Source organism: Schistocerca americana, chromosome 9 (genome assembly GCF_021461395.2).
Source record: "Schistocerca americana isolate TAMUIC-IGC-003095 chromosome 9, iqSchAmer2.1, whole genome shotgun sequence".
Classification (NCBI taxonomy): Eukaryota; Metazoa; Arthropoda; class Insecta; order Orthoptera; family Acrididae; genus Schistocerca; species Schistocerca americana.
In genome coordinates, this window is record NC_060127.1 from 172,279,994 (window position 1) to 172,302,715 (window position 22,722).

The 22,722-nt window shown below is 43.4% G+C and overlaps 1 protein-coding gene across 1 annotated transcript in view; it reads left to right on the forward strand.

The window, feature by feature from the left end:
* LOC124550783 (glycine, alanine and asparagine-rich protein-like) overlaps positions 1-22,722 on the forward strand; it is a 166,896-nt gene that overhangs the window by 141,023 nt on the left and 3,151 nt on the right. The window contains exon 5 of the mRNA XM_047125507.1: positions 8,870-9,191. Coding sequence (XP_046981463.1) covers positions 8,870-9,191 — 322 coding nt within the window. The remainder of the gene's footprint in view (positions 1-8,869; positions 9,192-22,722) is intronic.

The following is a 22,722-nucleotide window of genomic DNA, read 5'->3' on the forward strand; positions in this document are numbered from 1 at the left end:
CCCCTTTATTCTCACGAAGTACCGAGTGCAATCAGCAGGATATGTCAAATAGATTCCGTATTTTCGGATTTCTGGAAGGCTTTTGACCCCGTTCCTAAAAAGCGACTTCTAATCAAATTGCGTGGCTCTGGAGTATCGTCTCAGTTGTGCGAATCGATTAGTAATTTCCCGTAAGAAAGGTCACAATTCGTGGTATTGACGGAAAGTCATCGATTAAATCAGAAATACGATGGCTGTCCAGAAAGTAAGTTCCGATCGGTCGCGAAATGGAAACCCGTGGCAAAATCCGGTAATGCTTTGCACAGATGTGTTGGGAAGTGTCTCTAGTATGAACGTCGATCGTGTCGCGTCCCTCTTTTCTGTTTTGAGTGAACAGTGAGCACGTAAAGATGTGTAGGGAATAGCGTCTCACGCCAAGTATGAGGACCCGGTTAGAGATTTCGCCTGTGTCATGCAGCCCACATAACACAACTGTCGAGCAGTTCCTTCTTCATGCCAGTTCTCGGCCGCACACTGCAGGGGCAATGAAGACGTTCCTGCAGCGTTTCCGATGAGAAGTGTTTGGTCATCCACAATACAGTCCGTAATTGGCTCCCCCTGAGTCTCATCTCTGCTCACAAGAACCGCTGGCTATGAAGACAAAATTTTTCCACAGACAACGAGCTGCAGACCAGTGCAGATAACTGGCCGAAAGCACAGGCAGTGCTTTCTATGACGAGGGTACTGGAAAGCTGATACAACCCTACGACACTATGTAGAGAAGTACGTAGAAGGTGTTCCTAACTGGTTTTCACTGTGGTTTCCATTTCACGACCCATCGCAATTTAATTTCTGGACAACCCTCGTAATATGGGACGCTCCCCAAGAAAGTGCGTGTGATCTACACTCCTGGAAATGGAAAAAAGAACACATTGATACCGGTGTGTCAGACCCACCATACTTGCTCCGGACACTGCGAGAGGGCTGTACAAGCAATGATCACACGCACGGCACAGCGGACACACCAGGAACCGCGGTGTTGGCCGTCGAATGGCGCTAGCTGCGCAGCATTTGTGCACCGCCGCCGTCAGTGTCAGCCAGTTTGCCGTGGCATACGGAGCTCCATCGCAGTCTTTAACACTGGTAGCATGCCGCGACAGCGTGGACGTGAACCGTATGTGCAGTTGACGGACTTTGAGCGAGGGCGTATAGTGCGCATGCGGGAGGCCGGGTGGACGTACCGCCGAATTGCTCAACACGTGGGGCGTGAGGTCTCCACAGTACATCGATGTTGTCGCCAGTGGTCGGCGGAAGGTGCACGTGCCCGTCGACCTGGGACCGGACCGCAGCGACGCACGGATGCACGCCAAGACCGTAGGATCCTACGCAGTGCCGTAGGGGACCGCACCGCCACTTCCCAGCAAATTAGGGACACTGTTGCTCCTGGGGTATCGGCGAGGACCATTCGCAACCGTCTCCATGAAGCTGGGCTACGGTCCCGCACACCGTTAGGCCGTCTTCCGCTCACGCCCCGACATCGTGCAGCCCGCCTCCAGTGGTGTCGCGACAGGCGTGAATGGAGGGACGAATGGAGACGTGTCGTCTTCAGCGATGAGAGTCGCTTCTGCCTTGGTGCCAATGATGGTCGTATGCGTGTTTGGCGCCGTGCAGGTGAGCGCCACAATCAGGACTGCATACGACCGAGGCACACAGGGCCAACACCCGGCATCATGGTGTGGGGAGCGATCTCCTACACTGGCCGTACACCACTGGTGATCGTCGAGGGGACACTGAATAGTGCACGGTACATCCAAACCGTCATCGAACCCATCGTTCTACCATTCCTAGACCGGCAAGGGAACTTGCTGTTCCAACAGGACAATGCACGTCCGCATGTATCCCGTGCCACCCAACGTGCTCTAGAAGGTGTAAGTCAACTACCCTGGCCAGCAGATCTCCGGATCTGTCCCCCATTGAGCATGTTTGGGACTGGATGAAGTGTCGTCTCACGCGGTCTGCACGTCCAGCACGAACGCTGGTCCAACTGAGGCGCCAGGTGGAAATGGCATGGCAAGCCGTTCCACAGGACCACATCCAGCATCTCTACGATCGTCTCCATGGGAGAATATCAGCCTGCATTGCTGCGAAAGGTGGATATACACTATACTAGTGCCGACATTGTGCATGCTCTGTTGCCTGTGTCTATGTGCCTGTGGTCCTGTCAGTGTGATCATGTGATGTATCTGACCCCAGAAATGTGTCAATAAAGTTTCCCCTTCCTGGGACAATGAATTCACGGTGTTCTTATTTCAATTTCCAGGAGTGTATATAAACGATTTAGGAGACAATCTAAGCAGCGACCTAAAATTGTTTGCAGATGAGCAGAACCAGTTGCAAACTGATTCAGACAAGATATCTGTATGGTGCGAAAAGTGGCAGTTGACTCTAAATCACGAGAAATGTGAGATCGTCCACGTGAATAGTAAAATAAAAACCGCTAAATTTCCGTTACACCATAAATCACACAAATCCAAAGGCTGTAAATTCAGGTAAGTACTGATGGATAACAATTACGAATAACTTGAATTGGGAGGATTACGCAGATAATATTGTGGGGAAAGCAAACCAAGGACTGCGATTTATTGGCAGAACATTTAAAAAATACAGCAGATCTACTAAAGAGATCGCCTGTACTACTCTTGTCTGTCCTCTTCTGGAGTATTTCTGCACTCGTATGAGGTCGTTACTAGTTAGGATTGAAGGACGATATCGAACAATTTCAAAGAACGGCGACTCGCTTTGTGTTACTGCGAAAAAGGGTAGAAAGCGTCACGGAATATGATAACCGAGTTGGGGGGTGGCAAAAGCGTTTTTAGTTGCGACTAGTTCGTTTCACTAAGTATGAATCACTAACTTTTTCTTCCGACTGCGAAAATATTTTTTTGGTGTCCAGAGAGATATTATCGTCATAATAAAATGTGAGAAATCAGGGTTCGGGCGGAAAGATTTAAGAGTTCGTTTTTCCAGCCCACTGTTCGAGATTGGGAGAATAGAGAAACATAAACGTAGGCTTCCGCGGCCATTGTCGCAGTGAATAAAATTTTTCTGGGCTTATGACCGCATTGTCAGTATATATAAAACTACCGTCCTTTCAGTCACTGTTTCAAGTGATCTTCTTCAGGGTCTTTTTGTTTACTGTGAATGAGAAAACTTTGTTTCTTATATACCTGCAGGCGTCGCTGTTATCTAATTCTGATAGGCTGTTAAGGATGAAGAGGAAGATGTTAGAAGGTCTTTATTGGCGTTTTTATTATTTCTTATCATTGGTGGAAACCCGACGTCTAGTCAATTCATCACATCGTATAATCTAACGTTGAGTGCTTCACACAGTAAGACAAGCAATACAGTTAGAAACTTTGTAGATACCTTGAGGCAACCTAACTGACGGCTCGCAAATCACCGAAACTTTATTCACCCAGTAGCTGAGAAGAGGGCACTTAGCAACTTCCATCAAACTTTACACGTATTTTTAAATCTTTCAGAAACTTTATCCTACTGATAAACCCACCCACTCTAAATGGTCAAAGAAAAAACGGTCATCATTCACTACAATTTTGCTGTTCATGCAGTAATTCTTCAGCATCAGGCGTGACGTTTTAAGTTATTATTTCTTTACTACTAAATCTATTCGCAACACATTTTGTAGACGGTATCCACATGTGCCACTGAATGTACCGGCAAAATTATGTCATCGTATGACACATTTTTCAGGATATATGACGTCATATATGACTGACGGCATTGGGCGAGCCAGTCGTGACAAAACTCTACCATCTGGTGAGCAAGATGTATAAGACAGGCGAAATACCCTCAGACTTCAAGAAGAATATAATAATTCCAATCCCAAGGATACCAGGTGTTGACAGATGTGAAAATTACCGAACTATCGGTTTAATAAGTCACAGCTGCAAAACACTAATGCGAATGCTTTACAGACGAATGGAAAAACTGGTAGAAGCCGACCTCGGGGAAGATCAGTCTGGATTCCGTAGAAATGTTGGAACAGGTGAGGGAATACTGACCTTACGGCTTATCTTAGATGAAAGATTAAGGAAAGTTTCTAGCATTTGTAGAGTTAGAGAAAGCTTTTGACAATGTTGACTGGAATACTATCTTTCAAATTCTAAAGGTGGCAGGGGTAAAATACAGGGAGCGAAAGGCTATTTACACTTCGTACAGAAACCAGATGGCAGTTATAAGAGTCGATGGGCATGAAAGGGAAGCAGTGGTTGGGAAGGGAGTGAGACACGGTTGAAGCCTATCCCCGATGTTATTCAATCTGTATACTGAGCAAGCGGTAAAGGAAACAAAAGAAAAATTCGGAGTAGGTATCAAAATCCATGGAGAAGAAATAAAAACTTTGAGGTTCGCCGATGACATTGTAATTCTGTCAGAGACAGCAAAGGACTTGGAAGAGCAGTTGAACGGAATGGACAATCTCTTGAAAGGAGGATATAAGATGAACATGAACAAAACCAATACGAAGATAATGGAATGTAGTCGAATTAAGTCGGGTGATGCTGAGGGAATCAGATTAGGAAATGAGACACTTAAAGTAGTAAAGGCGTTTTGCTATTTGGGGAGCAAAATAACTGATGATGGTTGAAGTAGGGAAGATATAAAATGTAGACTGGCAGTGGCAAGGAAAGCGTTTCTGAAGAAGAGAAATTTGTTAACATCGAGTATAGATTTAAGTGTCAGGAAGTCGTTTCTGAAAGTATTTGTATGGAGTGTAGCCATGTATGGAACTGAAAAATGGACGATAAATAGTTTGGACAAGAAGAGAATAGAAGCTTTCGAAATGTGGTGCTACAGAAGAATGCTGAAGATTAGATGGGTAGATCACATAACTAATGAGGAGGTATTGAATAGAATTGGGGAGAAGAGGAGTTTGTGGCACTACTTGACTAGAAGAAGGGACCGGTTGGTAGGACATGTTGTGAGGCATCAAGTGGTCCCAAATTTAGCATTGGAGGGCAGCTGGAGGGTAAAAATCGTAGAGGGAGACTAAGAGATGAATACACTAAGCGGATTCAGAACGATGTAGGATGCAGTAAGTACTGGGAGATGAAGAAGCTTGCACAGGATAGAGTTGCATGGAGAGCTGCATCAAACCAGTCTCAGGACTGAAGACCGCAACGACAACAATATGACGTCATTAACATTGAGCTGCGTGGAAAACTAGCTTTTTCTTAAAAATCAGCTCAAATTATCCAGCGTATACTCAACAAGTGTTTCATAATGAGAGATCTTAGCAACTTCCAACAAATTTTACATATAATTTCAAATCTTTTATAAACTTTTTTCTCACTTACATGTATAACCTCAAATATTTAAATCATTAACTGTCATTTGTAGAGTACTCACAAGTTTGCGTGGGAGTTCGATTTTCTTAAAGTACTGGGATCACGACCAAGTCCCATAGAAACAAGAAGTTGTAGGGATATTGACTGATGCGCATCACACGCTGTTACAAATAGTGTGATTAGTATATAACCTAATTACTTTCAATATGTATACATGAACAAAGTTTGTAAACTTGCTGATTTCCATGTCCCAAAGTGTGATTTATTCATAGGACATAAGTAGTTGGTCTATATGCTTCATCGGGTCTACTGTAGAGGAAAGGGGGACACAGTGTAACAGAAAAGTTATTTTCTCCAATTTTGGAAAACATATTTGTGAAGACATTCTTCCTTTTAAGCATTTTTCTTTAAGGATCTTTTAGCAGTCATTTGAAGCTTACATACTCGGAGTGGCTTTCAATTTGATTTGCCTACCGAGAATGTTATGTGTGAATGTAAACTGTTACAGTGTGCGCCAGAGCGGGGCAGAGTGTAATACGTACTGGCATACAGTGTAACAGGTATAAAAAACTACATTGGCGTAACTTGTATTATTCAAGTGCTTCAGAGTACAAGCTGCAATTAAATGCCTGATAAAATTCATATTTAGAGTCTTTAAAAATAAATTCAATTTTTTTACAGTATTCGTCGAATATTAAAGCTTTTTAGACTGGCATCATAATTAAGATGTCCGTTCTCCCTTCTGGATTTTCCCAAGATAAGATGTTTTGGTAAAACCATTATCATACTTTTTCCTTACACGTACGTTGTATAAGATATATGAGGATGCACAAATCCATTTGCATTTTTGGCTCCTCTACGGAAAAATGTCACTTCATAGTTATCATAATCATCATCCTCATTCGTGATCACCTACCCGATACAGTGAAATGGACTCTTGCCAGGAAACCATGTTAAAACACGATCACCTCGCACAGCTGTTCTAAAGAGTTCTTCTTGGCTCTCATTTTGACGTTTAATACGGTATGATACACTAGTATATGATTATGATCGTAGTTCTCAGAATTACAGCAATTGTTGATTACTGTAAACAAAAGAAAGAATATTTTATTGTGATAAAAATTTATTTCACATACCTCAAAACACTTTTTCTTCACTACATATCAAATATGAATGTTAATCACTTCCATAGTACACTGGCCAAATAGGGTAACAAATGACGTTTGCAAATAGGTTAAACACAAGGCTGCTAAGGTGATAAATTACTCAGATCCAAATGTTACTGTGTGCTCCATGTTACACGGTACCTCACCTCCACTTACACATTTCTTCAGTTTAAGTTTTTAGCAACGTGCACATCTTATAATTTAAAACTTTTGTATTGTTTATTATCTATTACTGTTGCTACTGTACGTTAATTCGGCATGCGGAATTTTTAAAGCACAAATCTGGTTGAGGTGTAGTTTCTCAAATGGTAATCCAAAACTATTAATTAAGAACTTTCACATAGACATAATTTACTATTGCATACGCTGATGCTTATGTACTTGCCTTGACCGTCAAAAAAGTATCATTTGAAAAAATGAATGATCATTTGTAAAAATGAATGATCTTTAACACAGTGCGGGGAAAGTAGCGGCCCCATGATGGATTCCTGTGGAGCACCCGGTGTACTTTATCCCATGTGGCGTCCCTCAGAGAATTGTTCAACTGCTCACTGCGATTCCTGAGTTTTGATTGGGATGATCTATGTCTTAAGTAAAATCAGTGCCTTCGTAAGGCATTATTGACGTAATGAAATGAATTCGAATGCTGTGAGTTAGATTCTAGCGAAAAAAAAACTTGAGAGCTAGTCCTGACTTCTGCACACTTCCAACATTTCAGTTTTTGAGCCACTCATGTTTTTTTCTGACTGTAGCTTCGAACATTAAACTGTGTCTTTCCACTGCCGCGTTGTGTTTTTCCATTGTCGCATTGTATCAGTTTGCGTTTCACTACAAAAGTACTTGTCACACAGCATCTCCCACCCTTACTCTGTCATGACCCAATCCTCCTTTATGACTGTGCACCATCGCACAGCATCACCCCAGTAGGTAAAGCTGCTTTGAGATTCCCAACATAGCTTTTTGTACTATACAGCAATCCAGTCCATGAGTCTCTTAGTCTTCCTTATTCCTCTGTACAATTGTAGCGGCACTCTCCAGTACCATTTGCTGCTAGTCATCGTCCAAACTTTCCTTTTGGCACTAGACATCAATGAGTTAATCGACGTCCATAGCTTCCCTTACACCCCTGCACCATTTTAGCCACTCCCCAGTAGGACTAGCATATTGCTACCATTGGTCCCTAAAAAGTCTCACCGTTCCCATTACCACAATACTTCAGCCTCCACTGTGTTCCAACACCATTGTAAATGTACTCTTCAGAATACCTACCATGCTGCTAGCCTTGGTCCCTGCAGGCCAGCAATATTTGCTTTACTGCTTGACATCGTCCCTACGCTCCTTTGTGCCCCTACACTTTTATAGAGGCATTCTCCAGTGCCTCCACACTGCCAGCTTTGTTCCTTGAAGACTTCCATCATTCCCATTGCCATTCGATATCAGAACAGCGATGACCCTGGTCTTTCTCTACAGTTGTAGAAGATCTCTGAATTAAAACCACTCAACTGCTATGCTTGGTATCTACAGATTGCTGATGTTCCCCTCTTGACCCCTGATCCATGATGGTCCTAGCCTCTGGTGTACCTCTGCATCTTTGCAGAGACTTTTCCTTGTAGAGCCATCACTGTGCTAGTTCAGGTCCATTTAAATGCCCAACATTCCTTATCTCTCCAAACATTAGACCCATGTTGATCCTGACCTCCTCATACCCCTACACTAGTGTAGAAGTACTCTCTTCTAGGACTCCCATATTGCTAGTCTTGTTAATTGCAGACCTCCAACATTCCTTTTGTACATCAGACCTGTGAGGATCTTGGTCTTCCTTATGTTCCTGTACCGCTGTAGAGGCACTCTGCCATAGGACTACCACGCTCAGAAATCCAAAAATTTCAAAATTCTCTTTGGCACTAAACATCATTCGGATCCACAAGTATCTTAGCCCTATTCTTGCCCCTGCACTGCTACAGAATCCCTCTCCAGTAGGGCTACAATGCTGCTAGCGTTAGTCACTCCCAACATTTCAACATTCTCTTTTCCACTAATCATTCATCAGATTCATAAGGAGCCTACCCTCCTTTGTGGCCCTGCACCACTTTAGTGTCACTCCACAATAGGAGAGCAGCTACCAACCTTGGTCCCTGTAGAGCCCCAAGACTCCGTTTGACACAAGACATCTCTCAGACCATCGATGATATTGACCTCCCTCATACTCCAAACAGAACCACCTCGCTGCTAAGATTGGTCCTGACAAACTCCTAACACCACATAGCTATCTGATCCATGACGATCCCAGCTCCCCTCGTACCCATGCTCCACCCTTCTCATGCAGGGCCACCTCGCTGCTACCTTTCGCTCCTGCAGACCCCCAACATCCTGTTTGGCAGCAGAGCTCAGCCAGAGCCTCGACGCCCCAGGCCTCGCTCGCGCCCCTCCACCATTGAGAGATCCGTTGGCGGTGAGCGCTGAGCGCCCGCCCTCTGCAGACGGCCGGTGGCCACTGTGTGCTGCAGGAGCCGAGGGCGCCTTCAAGAAGCTCAAGCCGGAGCCGGCGACCGCGGCGCTGCTGGGGGGCGGCTCTGGGGGCGGACCGTCGCCCGCGCCGCCCCCGCACGCCGGCCACACGCCTACCACTGCCTCCTGCCCCACGCCCGCGCGACGTCGCCACAGGACCACCTTCACCCAGGTAAGCGACCAACGACACTCTACTCTGGTTTACGTCTTGTGATCCTTACTGCATTCAGCACTACCTTCTTTCGCACTGCGGTGACTAAAACAGTTATGATGTACGTGAAATGTATTATTCATCTATATATGCCAATGACCAAAATGAAAATTTGTGTCGGATCGGTACCGGAAGCCGAATTTCCGACTTTGCACTAGCGGTCACTTAAGAGTTTTGGCTACCCGTGCACGACTCAAGGCTAAACCTAAACTTCCAAACACAGCTGTTGGTTGTTCATACTCGTAGCTGTGAATACAATTCGTGTATTCTATAATGGCTGTGGTCCCTTGCATGTCCGAAGGCACCCACACAAACACTGCAACATCGGATTTATCTGCCAATACCAGACAGTGACTCTGAATTAAAATGTCCTCCCTCATGCGAGAATTTCATAATATGTGCACGAGTAAGGTTGCGACACAGGAACGATAACATTTGAAAGTTCGGATCTGGCTGTGAGTCACGGACACATAACCAAAGCCTTTAAGTGGACTGCCCGCATAAAGCAGGAAATCCAGGCTCGAGCCCCACACACAGATAGCCAAAGCCATTAAGGGGACCACCCTACAAATCACGAAATCCTGGCTTGAGCCCCACGCACAGATAGCCAAAGCCGTTAAGGGGACCGCCCACGCAAAGCAGGAAATCCGAGTTTGATTCCCAGTTCGGCACAAATTTTCATTGTCCTCATTCCCTCATACAGCTGATGGAGCTTCGTATTCGCAACTGCTGGGGAGCTCATTGTATCCACATAGTGCCCTATTTGTCCTATTTGAAGCTTATTGCTGGAGTGTCTTGTACTTACTAAGAAGATACCATTATGATGACCTCGAAAAGATTAGTCATCCACGGATTCTTGTGTTTAGTTAAAACCGAATTGGTTAAAATAATAATTACAAATACGGGGTGATCAAAAAGTCTCTCCGCAGTGCCGTATGGTTGTTAGCCGCGCGTGCCGTATGATTGTTCGCCTGCCTGGGTTACTTCCCTTCAAGTGGACTCTCCCAACATTCCACTTTTTCGTTTATATCAGCCAGCGTCAGTAGCATCTTTGGTGTGTGTCGTTACGTGTTGACGTGAACGTTTAAGTTTAGTTCCTTTGTTTCCTTGTTGCCACTGTCAAAATTCTAACCATTGAAGAATGTGTGTTTTTAGTCGAACAAGTGTTCAAAGCTGGCAGTAAATACACAGTTTCAGTTCGTCAAACATTTGATTCAGTTTTCTCAGAGACAACACTCCCACATCGCGACACTGTGCGAGATTTGATTAACAAATTTCGATGTACGGGTTCAGTGACAGATGCACCGAGAAGTGATCGTCCTTGTGTTTTGTCCGAGGATAAACTACTCGATATTTCCGATAAAATGTCCATGAGTCCGAATAAGTCAATAAGAAAACTCGCCCAGGAAACCGATGATAGTGTCGGAACGGCCCACACAGCTGTAAGGAAAAATTTAGAACTTTTCCCATACAAAGTGACGTTCGTGCAAGAACTGAAAAATACTGGTTATGGCAAAAGACTGCATTAGTGTCAATCGTTCAAAAATTTCGTTCAACAAAATGGAAGGGATATTCTTAATGAAAAGTTGTTCACTGATGACGCGTGGTTTCATTTATCCGGGTACATGAACTCGCAAAATTCTCGTATGTGGAGTACTGTAAATCCATTGTGTATTCATGAGGAACCACTTAATTCTGTGAAAATAGGAGGTTGGATTGCAATTTCTAGACGTCGGATTGTGGATCCTATATTTTTCAACGAAACAATAAACACACAACGATACTGCAGTGATATTCTGTATCCATTCATAGGAGACCTCGTGTGAAGTGAAATACGGAACGGTTATTTTCAACAAGATGGTGCGACCGCGCATAAAGCATGCGTTTCAGTGTCACTGCTTGTTGATGTTTTTGGTCATCGCATAATTTCACAGGGACTTTGGCCTCCACGATCGCCTGACCTAACACCACCTGACTTTTTATCCTGGGGTGCAACGAAAGCAATTGTCTACAAAAACCGTCCAAAATCCATCAATGAATTGAAAACTGCAATATCCACTTTCACTGCTTCTGTTACAGAAGAAATGTTACAGCTTGTGTTTGGAAACATGATTAGACGAATTTAATAGTGTATTCAACAACAGGAGGGACACTTTCAACATTTAACCTGAAAATTTGTAAGTAAAAATGAATAATCAAGAAATTAATAGCTTGTATTTCACTGAGTTTCATTTCGGTATATTCACCGTGGGATACGGCACGCGCGGCTAACAATCATACCTCACTGCAGAGAGACTTTTCGAACACCCTGTATTAAGAAAAATTGTATTCTGCAATAACGAATGAATTTATACTTTTTAATGTACCTAAAATTATTATCACAATTTGCGTTTTAATATCAATGTAACATCTTTGAAAGTTATCTTTGGTACATCATGGTCTTTGGTAGTAAGTTAGCGCGATGTGTTGTGAGCAGTTGTGGCTGAGTTAGCGATTGAGTTGGTAACGTAAAGGACTTGTAACGAACAGTACCGCTGTTAATGCATCTGTTTCAAGACTATACCAAGTTACATACAAAAGTTTGTGAGTTTTATCGGTATGACGGCTAAGTCTGTGGAAAAATGCGTGGAATCTCACAAAAATATTTCAGTCATTTCTTAGCAAGCCCTGACCTCATTTTTTGGCATACGTGAATGTGATTTAACTATCCCTGCACACTGACGCCCCAACAAAATAAGCTGAAACAAAATTTCTCCTGTTTTCCACTACATCATTGCAATAAATGTGCTATTCACATAAAATGCAATGATAATCAATTCATCTACACAAACCATTTTTAATTACTGGTCAACAATAATCGTGGATTTACAGCGCCTACCTACTTACATGAAATATACAACATGTCAGAGGTTCATTAAAACTAGAAAATAACAATCGCATGTCGCAGAATTTATGACGGGAAGCCTCCTTTCCGAATTAATGCTGGTTTACTGTCAACAGTGATGCACAGCTTCAGTGTATTCACAGAGTGGCATCGCCTTTGTTCACAAATAGTTTTGGTCAAGCGACCACCATCAAGTCACGGGTTAATATTACACTAGGTTAACGGAACATTACTTGATGTGAAATACGTGGTTCTGCAATTGATGATAATTATGTATTTATTGTAAAGGAAGCTTCCTTTAACCCGATCTAATGTTAACGCGTTACTTGAAGACGGTCGCTTGGCCAAAACTGATTGTCCGTGGGTAACCACGCAATTACAGCAGCTTCTCGTGGCCGGTGAAGCCAAACTGTTCATCCAATAATTGGCAATCGGACTTTTGGCAGGTAGAATTAATTACGTAATTACTAGGCAATTTTAAGTAGCGGAAGCGACACATATTCATGGAGCTTTAGACAGCCCCAACACACACACACACACACACACACACACACAAACAAACAAAAAAAACCAATCAGCACCAAAACACATGGAACAGCAGAATTAAAAATTTCAGGGGAAAAGAGGCACATCACAATTTAAATATCAACGCTGATCACAACGGCTTATATCCAATCAACGCTGTCGAAATCACTTCGTTAAAAAAAACAGTATCGCCAACAATAACGAAACAAGATTAATTCACTCACGCATTCGCGTAAATTCATCTGACGGAGAGCTGAGCAAAGTAACCAGGCGAAGGTATTCCCGCTTTTTAAGTTAAGTAGCAAGAGACGGCAATGCGTAGAAATGAGTGATTGCAATTTGCAACTGGTTAAGTATAATATCGACTAGTTTAATTACCTCAGGATTACATTAAGTACATTTAACACTTGAAGTTTCTCCAGGTGGCCACTCAAAAATAAGGGATAAAAACTGCTTTATATATATATATATATATATATATATATATATATATATATATATATATATGGTGAGTCGCCTAACGTTACCGCTGGATATATTTCGTAAACCACATCAAATACTGACGAACCGATTCCACAGACCGAACGTGAGGAGAGGAGCTAGTGTAATTGTTTAATACAAACCATACAAAAATGCACGGAAGTATGTTTTTTAACACAAACCTACGTTTTTTTAAATGGAACCACGTTAGTTTTGTTAGCACATATGAACATATAAACAAATACGTAATCAGTGCCGTTTGTTGCATTGTAAAATGTTAATTACATCCGGAGATATTGTAACCTAAAGTTGGCGCTTGAAACCTCCGACGTTCAGTTGCGTGTTGTAACAAACACGGGCCACGGTCGGCGAGCAGCATCTGCAGGGACATGTTTACGATGACGACCGTGTTTACGAGTGTGGCTGTAGTGCACTGTCGTGGTTTGGTCTAGCTGTCGCAGTGTCCGCATGCAGCGCTTGCTGCTATTGTTATTCTGCATTCGTCTCCGCACGCCGACCAACTGTAGTACACCGTGTTACCAGACGTCTGTGATAGTGTAGTGTTTTAGGAACTGTGAGCATGGTGTATTCGAACTCTGAAAAGGCGGAGATGATACGCATCTATGGCGAGTGTCGACGAAATGCAGCTGAAGCCTACAGGGTGTATGCAGAACGGTACCCGGACAGAGAGCATCCAGCGTGCCGCACATTGCAAAACATCTACCGCCAACTGTATGAAACAGGTATGGTCGTAGCACGCAAACGGTCCGTAACAGGCCCGTCACAGGAGAAGCGGGTGCAGTTGGTGTGTTAGCTGCTGTTGCCATGAACCCATACATGAGTACACGGGACATTGCGAGAGCCGGTGGAGTGAGTCAAAGTAGTGTCATGCGCATACTCCATCGTCACCGCTTTCACCTGTTTCATGTGTCGCTACATCAGCAATTACATGGTGATGACTTTAATGGCTCTGAGCACTATGGGACTCAACTGCTGAGGTCATTAGTCCCCTAGAACTTAGAACTAGTTAAACCTAACTAACCTAAGGACATCACAAACATCCATGCCCGAGGCAGGATTCGAACCTGCGATCGTAGCGGTCTTGCGGTTCCAGACTGCAGCGCCTTTAACCGCACGGCCACTTCGGCCGGCGATGACTTTAATCATCGCGAGTAATTCTGTCAATGGGTATTAACAGAGAATGCGTTGCAGTTCTACCTGTTTACCGATGAAGCGGGTTTCACAAACCACGGGGCAGTGAATCTACGGAACATGCATTACTGATCGGTGGACAATCCTCGCTGGCTCAGACAGGTAGAGCGACAGCGACCGTGGACTGTAAATGTATGGTGCCGAATCATTGGCGACCACCTCATTGGTCCTCACTTCATTGCAGGGGCCCAAACAGCTGCAACATACATCGCGTTTCTACAGAATGATCTGCCAACGTTGCTCGAAAATGCCCCACTGGAATCGCGTCGACGTATGTGGTATCTGCATGATGGTGCACCTGCACATTCCGAAATTAACACTAGGCTGACCCTTGACAGGATGTTCGACGGGCGTTTCATAGGACGTGGAGGACGCATAAATTGGCCAGCCCGTTCTCCTGATCTTACACCTCTGGACTTCTTTCTGTGGGGTACTTTAAAGGAGAATGTGTACCGTGATGTGCCTACAACCCCAGAGGATATGAAACAACGTATTGTGGCAGCCTGCGGCGACATTACACCAAATGTACTGCGCGGTGTACGATATTTCATTACGCAAGAGATTGCAATTGTGTGCAGCAAATGATGGCCACCACATTGAACATCTATTGGCCTGACATGACGGGACACACTCTACTCCACTCCGTAATTGAAAACAGAAACCACGTGTGTACGTGTACCTCACCCCTCATGGTAATGTACATGTGCGTCAGTGAAAAAGACCAATAAAAAGGTGTTAGCATGTGGACGTAATGTGCTGTTCCAGTCACTCCTGTACCTAAGGTCCATCACCGTTCCCTTTGGATTCCTACGTAATTCGGTGCTCTCCGATATACACGATCGAACAGCGGAGGAGTGGTACTCAAGCGTTAACTTTAGGTTACAATATCTCCGGATGTAATTAACATTTTACAATGCAACAAACGGCACTGATTACGAATTTGTTTATATCTTCAGATGTGCTAACAAAACTAACGGGGTTCCATTAAAAAAACGTAGGTTTGTGTTAAAAAACATACTTCCGTGCATTTTTTTATGGTTTGTATTAACCAATTACACTAGCCCCTCTCCTCACGTTCGGTCTGTGGAATCGATTCGTCAGTATTTGATGTGGTTTACGAAATATATCCAGCGGTAACGTTAGGTGACTCACGCTGTATGTATATAGAACAAAAGAAGTTCTGCATCACCTCGGTTCCGATTATTCCGAAACATGTACGGAAAACTGGAAGAGAGATCAACATAAACACCATTTCCTCCCTTTTTCTTGCTCATGAAAACCAAACATTGCATGTTGTACCACCATACAGCGAGACTTTTAGAGTTGGTGGTCCAGATTGTTGTACACACTGGTACCTCTAATACCCAGTGGCACGTCCTCTTGCATTGATGCATGCCTGTATTCGTCGTGGCACTCTATCCACAAGTTCATCAAAGCACTGTTGATCCAGGTTGTCCTACTCCTCAATGGCGATTCGGCGTAGATCCCTCAGAGGATCACGTCGTCCTTAAACAGCCCGTTTCAATCTACCCCAGACTTGTTCGATAGGGTTCATGTCTAGAGAACATGCTGACCACTCTAGTCGAGCAATGGCATTATCCTGAAGGAAGTCATTCACAAGATGTGCATGATGGGGGCGCGAATTGTCGTCCATGAAGACGAATGCCACGCCAATATGCTGCGGACAGGGATCGACTATCGGTCGGAGGATGGGATTCACGTATCATATAGCCATTACGACGCCTTCTTTGCCATCAGCGGCGTACGTCGGCGCCACATAATGCCACCCCAAAACAGCAGGGAACCTCCACCTTGCTGCACTCGCTGGACAGTGTGTCTAAGGCCTTCAGCCTTACCGGGTTGCGTCCAAACACGTCTCCGGCGAATGTCTGGTTGAAGGAATATGCGACACTCATCGGTGAAGAGAACGTTATGCTAATCCTGAATGGTTCATTCGGCATGTTGTTGGGTCCATCTGTACCGCGCTGCATGGTGTCGTGGTTGTAAAGATGAACTTCGCCATGGACGTCGGGATTGAAGTTGCGCGTCATGCAGCCTATTGCGCACTGTTTGAGTCGTAACACGGCGTACTGTGGCTGCACAAAAAGCGTTATTCGATATGGTGGCGTTGCTGTCAGGATTCCTCCAAGCCATCATCCGTAGGTAGCGGGCATCCACTGCAGTAGTAGCCCCTGGGCGGCCTGAGCGAGGCATGTCATCGACAGTACCTGTCTCTCTGTATCTCCTCCATGTCCGGACAACATCGCTTTGGTTGACTCCGAGACGCCTGGATACTTCCCTTGTTGAGAGCACTTCCTGGCACAAAGTAACAATGCAGACGCGATCGAACCGCGGTGTTGACCATCTAGGCGTAGTTGAACCACAGACAACACGAGCCGTATACCTCCTTCGTGGTGGATTGAGAGGAACGGATTAGCTGTCGGACCCCCTCCGTATAATAGGCGCTGGTCATGCATGGTTGTTTACATCTCTGGGCGGGTTAGTGACTTCTCTGAACAGTCAAAGGTACTGTGTCTGTGATAGAATATCACAGTCAACATCCATCTTCAGGAGTTCTGGGAACTGGCGTGATGCAAAACCTTTATATATATATATATATATATATATATATATATATATATATATATATATATATAAATTATTCGCACTTTTCACAGATAAAAGTGAAACTGTGTTCCTCAGATCCTGTACTGAATTCGTGGGCCCAGAGCGAGCACAATTCGGACTAAAGCAACTGCTCCTCTGGTCCTCAATTTGAAAACTTTTCTTCAAAGTAAGTGCTCTCTCTGTCTCCATCACTGTCGTCGAAACGAGGTCTTCTAGGGTTGTGTTTCATGCTCTTCGCACTCTTCTTGTTTCTGCCTTTCTTTTCTTTGGCAACTTTTTGCTTTCTTTCATTTTATTTTTCTTCTGTTTCTTTATTTTCCGTTTCTGGATCATTCTAACAAGGACATGCAGCAAGTACCGCCGCCGCCACCTTCTTTCGGCCGCTGCAGCTACTTTTACCGCTGCACGAAGTGAGCAGAACTAACCGCCGAGATGACCGCTTTGCCCGCAGTGATGTCATTATACAGAAATTGTATACTCTCTAATAGCGGGACCGAAATTTCAATAACTATAGTACGATTATGGAGTCATATATTACACAGCACAGCAAACAGTTTAGGCTTCACGGCATGACAGGGCCCTCCAGGGAGAATAAGCTAAAGCAATTCCCACGCCATGCCAGTACACCATAGCCTTCAGAACCCCAGTGACCACTTTACCGGACACTTCCTTACTCCTCATTTTTGTCACACAGCAGTTGGGAAAAATGATTTTATAGGCGTACAGTTTTGTTTCTTGGAACTCATATTTAAATCGAATGTATTTTTGCGGTATTGCTTGGATATATAACGTTGTGACAAGTGTTAACATTTCATCGAGGTGTTTAGTGCATCCTTGCCTATGAGAATTTTTGCTGTGTTTTGGTATTATTCCTATGGTGCGTCTCAATATACATGTACGAGCATAACTTCATTCCATGACATAACACTGTCTGTAACTTACTTACATAATCCTACCCGCGGATAGTCCGATTGGCTGTCATTACAAATTCTAGACCTTTCAAGCGGCATTTACTGACGTTAAAGCGTATCACTGCACTGCAGTAATATATTATTTTGAGTCATAAGTTACGACGACGGATCTTCATAGGCCTACTTCAGTACTTGTGTACAATTGCTAGTTCTGTTCGTGGACTGTGCGTATGCCGTAGTTGGTAAACAATGTTGGTACTGCAAAAGCGGTTACGTATGTTAAGGAAAAAAGCTGTCCCGACGCAAACTTGTTCCTTCTGTCATCAGGAATTTATGACTGCATAATGTGTAACTGACCAGCCTTTCTCAATAAAATATGTACAAAACATATTTTCCTGGGACTGGCTATTAACTGTAGAAGGCACATTGTTATCTCCCTGGTGTAACGAATAGAAATATGTACCAGGGCAAGAACTCGAACTTTGATTTACTATTTGAATCGATAAAATCAGAAACTCCTTATGTCCACATATTTTGCGAAATGGGATAATGGCGGATTATGTATCTTTGAAGGCAGCGACATTGATTGTGATAGGAATACCTCATGTCCACTTAATTGTTTCCATGTTATGACATGGTAAACGTTACCGTTTTGTTCAGAAACGTCTCGTGTCCAGTCAAATGACGCATTTCTACCTTTAGTGAGTGGAAATATCATTCTCTTTGTTTTCTCGTTGATTTCATTGGTAGTTTACTTTGTTTTATAAGGTTGTTGTACCTGAGTGCTAAACAGTTGACAGTTAATAATATACAGGGTTATTATAATTAAAGTTAAACTTTCAAACCGCTGTAGAAATAACACCACTGATCAGAATGTCGTCAAATATTGTCGGAGAAGGGATAAAACGTATGGCAGAGGGAAAAAAAATAGTTACAAACTGTAGCAAGAGATGGCGGCTGTAACCATCATAATTTAATAATTGTCGACTACAAATGACAAATGAATCATATACCAATGCCTAAGTCGTAAGTGTGACGTTAGACAAACTGTACTACTCAGTGTGCATGGGTGTACAGGTGTGATACTGTTTGTTACGTAGCCCCATCCACCAAGGCAAGGGCCGCGCGGGATTATCCGGGCGGTTTAAGGCACTGCAGTCATGGGCTGTGCGGCTGATGAGGGTGGAGGTTCGAGTCCTCCCTCGGGCATGTGTGTGTGTGTGTGTGTGTGTGTGTGTGTGTGTGTGTGTGTGTGTGTGTGTGTGTCCTCAGGATAAGTTAGGTTAACTAGTGTGTAAGCTTAGTGACTAATGACCTTAGCGGTTAAGTCCCATGAGATTTCACACACATCTGAGCATCTGAACCAAGGTAAGTTCATATAACATTGGATGGGAAAAATTGGTGTTTAAGTGCCCTGAGGCAAGAAACCGCGTAAAACGCATCACTCACATCGGTTTTTAACTGTCCAGAGGCCAAAAACAGCATAGAAAGCATCAGTCAAAATCAAATCGGATTATTAATTTCCGTATGACTGGCGCTAAACATTTTCAATATGCTGCCCACCGTTTTCTGAAACAAGTTAAAACGGAGAAACAGCATGTTCCACAACTGATCAAAATGTTTCCGAGGTCACGTTCAGAATGTGTTGCGCAATGCCGGCCTTGAGTGCAGCTAAGTTCGCAATCGGAACACTGAACACAACATCTTTCAGACAGCCCCACAGCCAGTAATCACACGGATTAAGATCAGGTGATCGGGACGGTCAGGCTGTAGGGAAATGGAGGCTGATAATTCTAGAATATCAGAAATGGTGCTTTAGCAGCTGCTTAACTGGATTTGCAATGTGCGGAAGTGCGCCATCTTACATAAAAATCATCCCATGCACACATCCACGCTGTTGGAGAGCTGGAATGACGTGGTTTCCCAAAAGACACTCACAGCGCTTACCAGTGATGGTACAGGTAACGCGACCGGAAGCACCTGTCTCTTCGAAAAAATATGGCCCTATGACAAATGATGCGGTAAACCCGCACCTCACAGAGAACTTTTCATGATGAAGTGGTACTGGCTGATTTGCGTGTAGATAGTCCGTTGCCCATGTCCGACAATTCTGTGTACTGACATATCCTGTCAGATGGAAGTGGGCTTCGTCTGTCCAAAAAATCTTCCACGGCCAACCATTGTCCACTTCCATGAGAGCAAGAAATTCTAAAGCAAATGTCTCTCTTGCTGGCAGGTCAACAGGAAGCAACTCATGCACACGAGTAATTTTGAATGGATAGCAAAGAAGGATCTTTCGTAGGATTTTACGCACCGTGCTCATGGGTATGTCCAATGTTTTGGCAATTCTCCGTGCGCTTCACGCTTGCACACCACCACTCGTCTCCTCCTGCATTGCTGTGGGCTTTGCTTCCACTGACGTCGAATCAATTCGTTTCCTCCCTCTAACAGGTTAGACACCAAAAGAACCCGCCTTGTCGCATTTCCGAATCATTTTCTCCAGACCCACAGCATTCATCGAACCAACGCCTTTTTTCAAACCCTTCAGTGTCCGGAACTTCTGCAGAGCGACGTGTGCACAGTCATCATCCTTGTATTACAGCTTTACGAGCAGAGCGCGATCCTCCATTGGAACAGTCATGGCGAACGTCGCAGACGCGAAAGGAGGAAAAGCCGCGTACCCAGCGTGTTTGTACCAGCTTCAGTGGGTTATGCGGGTGACAGACGTTTTCATGTATGTATTCCGCCGCATACAGCGCCATCTATTGACAAAATTTTCAAATTATTTGTTTTTCTTCTGACAACATTTCCCCCCTTCTCCGATAGTATTTTGTTGCAATTTGATTTCATTATGACCAGTGATCTTATTTCTATAGCGTTTTGGAAGTTTAATAATAATCACCCAGTACATAAACGTTATATGACTATATTGAAATTAGTATGACACTCAGTTTTCATTAAATTATTACATTGTTTTACTATTAATTGAGCATTGTTGAAGCATTTCTAACATGAGTAATATAGAACCACGAAGAAAGAGAAGGAAAGGCTTCTGCAACAAACGGAAATATGATGTTATAAAGGAAGCAAGACTGATAAACAGAAAATACACAAACTAGAACGGGGAGGACGTTTAGGCCAAAGCTCATGGTTTACAATGCAGCACATATTGTGCATTATTTGTTTGTTGATACATTAATAAATCGCACTAAAACGGTATTTGTTGCAATTGATTTGATGTAGAAACCCTCATGCCCACACTGTTGAGAACAAACCGCTCATGTCCAGTAGTTATACATACTAATATTTCGGTTCCTGTTATAGGCATGCGCAACCTTTTGGATTTAGAATAACATACCCTGCAGTATAAAATGTGGGATTTTTCTCAACGGTTTTCAGTTAATGGATCTTCTGATAATCACGTTTTTAGCTTCTCTTGAAACGTTTCTGGTACTGGACATATTGGGTTTCTGATTTTATGAATTCGTTTATGCTCTAGATTACGAGTGAAGAGAAGGAGAGAGGCACTATGGTGTGAAGAGGGAAACGAACTATTCCTTACGTCTTTTATTTATTTATTTATTTATTTATTGTTCCGTGGGACCAAATTAAGAAGTCTCCATGGTCATGGATCGAGTCAATACATGAAATTATAACACGATAGTAGAAACAGATAAAATGAAATATAAGAAACATATTGAGACGACAAGTCGTAAGTTTAAATAAAGAAAATCAACAATGTAACACTGGAATTTGCTAAATTTTTCAGCTCTTCCAGGAGCTCCTCGACAGAATAGAAGGAGTGAGCCATGAAAAAACTCTTCATTTTAGACTTAAGTGTTTGGGCTTCTGTTAAGATTTTTGAGTTCTTGTGGTAGCTTACTGAAAATGGATGCAGCAGAATACTGCACTCCTTTCTGCACAAGAGTCAAGGAACTGCATTCCACATGCAGATTTGATTTCTGCCTAGTATTAACTGAGTGAAAGCTGTTAACTCTTGGGAATAAGGTAATATTGCTAACAACAAACGACATTAAAGAAAATACATACTGTGAGGGGAATGTCAGAATTCCCAGACTATTGAATAGGGGTCGACAAGACGTTCTCGAACTTACACCACATATAGCTCGAACAGCCCGTTTTTGAGCCAAAAATACCCTCTTTGAATCAGAAGAATTACCCCAAAAAACAATACCATACGACATAAGCGTATGAAAATATGCGAAGTAGACTACTTTTCGTGTTGAACTGTCTCTTATTTCAGATACTGTTCTAATGGTAAATAAAGCAGCATTTAGTTTCTGAACAAGATCCTGAACATGGGCTTTCCACAACAGCTTACTATCTATCCGAACGCCTAGGAACTTGAACTGTTCCGCCTCGCTTATAATATGCCCATTCAGTCTGATCAAAATATCGGTTCTTGTTGAATTGTGAGTCAGAAACTGTAAAAACTGAGTCTTCCTGTGATTTAGCATCAAATTATTTTCCACAAGCCACGAACTTTTTTCATGAACTACATTATTACGCACAAGATCCTTCACTAGCAAGCTGGTGTCATCAGCAAACAGAAATATTTTTGAATCACCTGTAATACTAGAAGGCATATCATTTATATAAATAAGAAACAGCAGTGGCCCTAGCACCGACCCTAGGGGAACGCCCCACTTAACAGTGCCCCATTGGGACTGAACATCACTACCATTCTCAATATTGCGGAGAATTACATTCTGCTTTCTGTTCTTAAAGTAAGAGGCGAACCAGTTGTAAGCTACTCCCTTTACTCCATAATGGTCCAACTTCTGCAGTAATATTTTGTGGTCAACACAGTCAAAAGCCTTCGTTAAGCCAA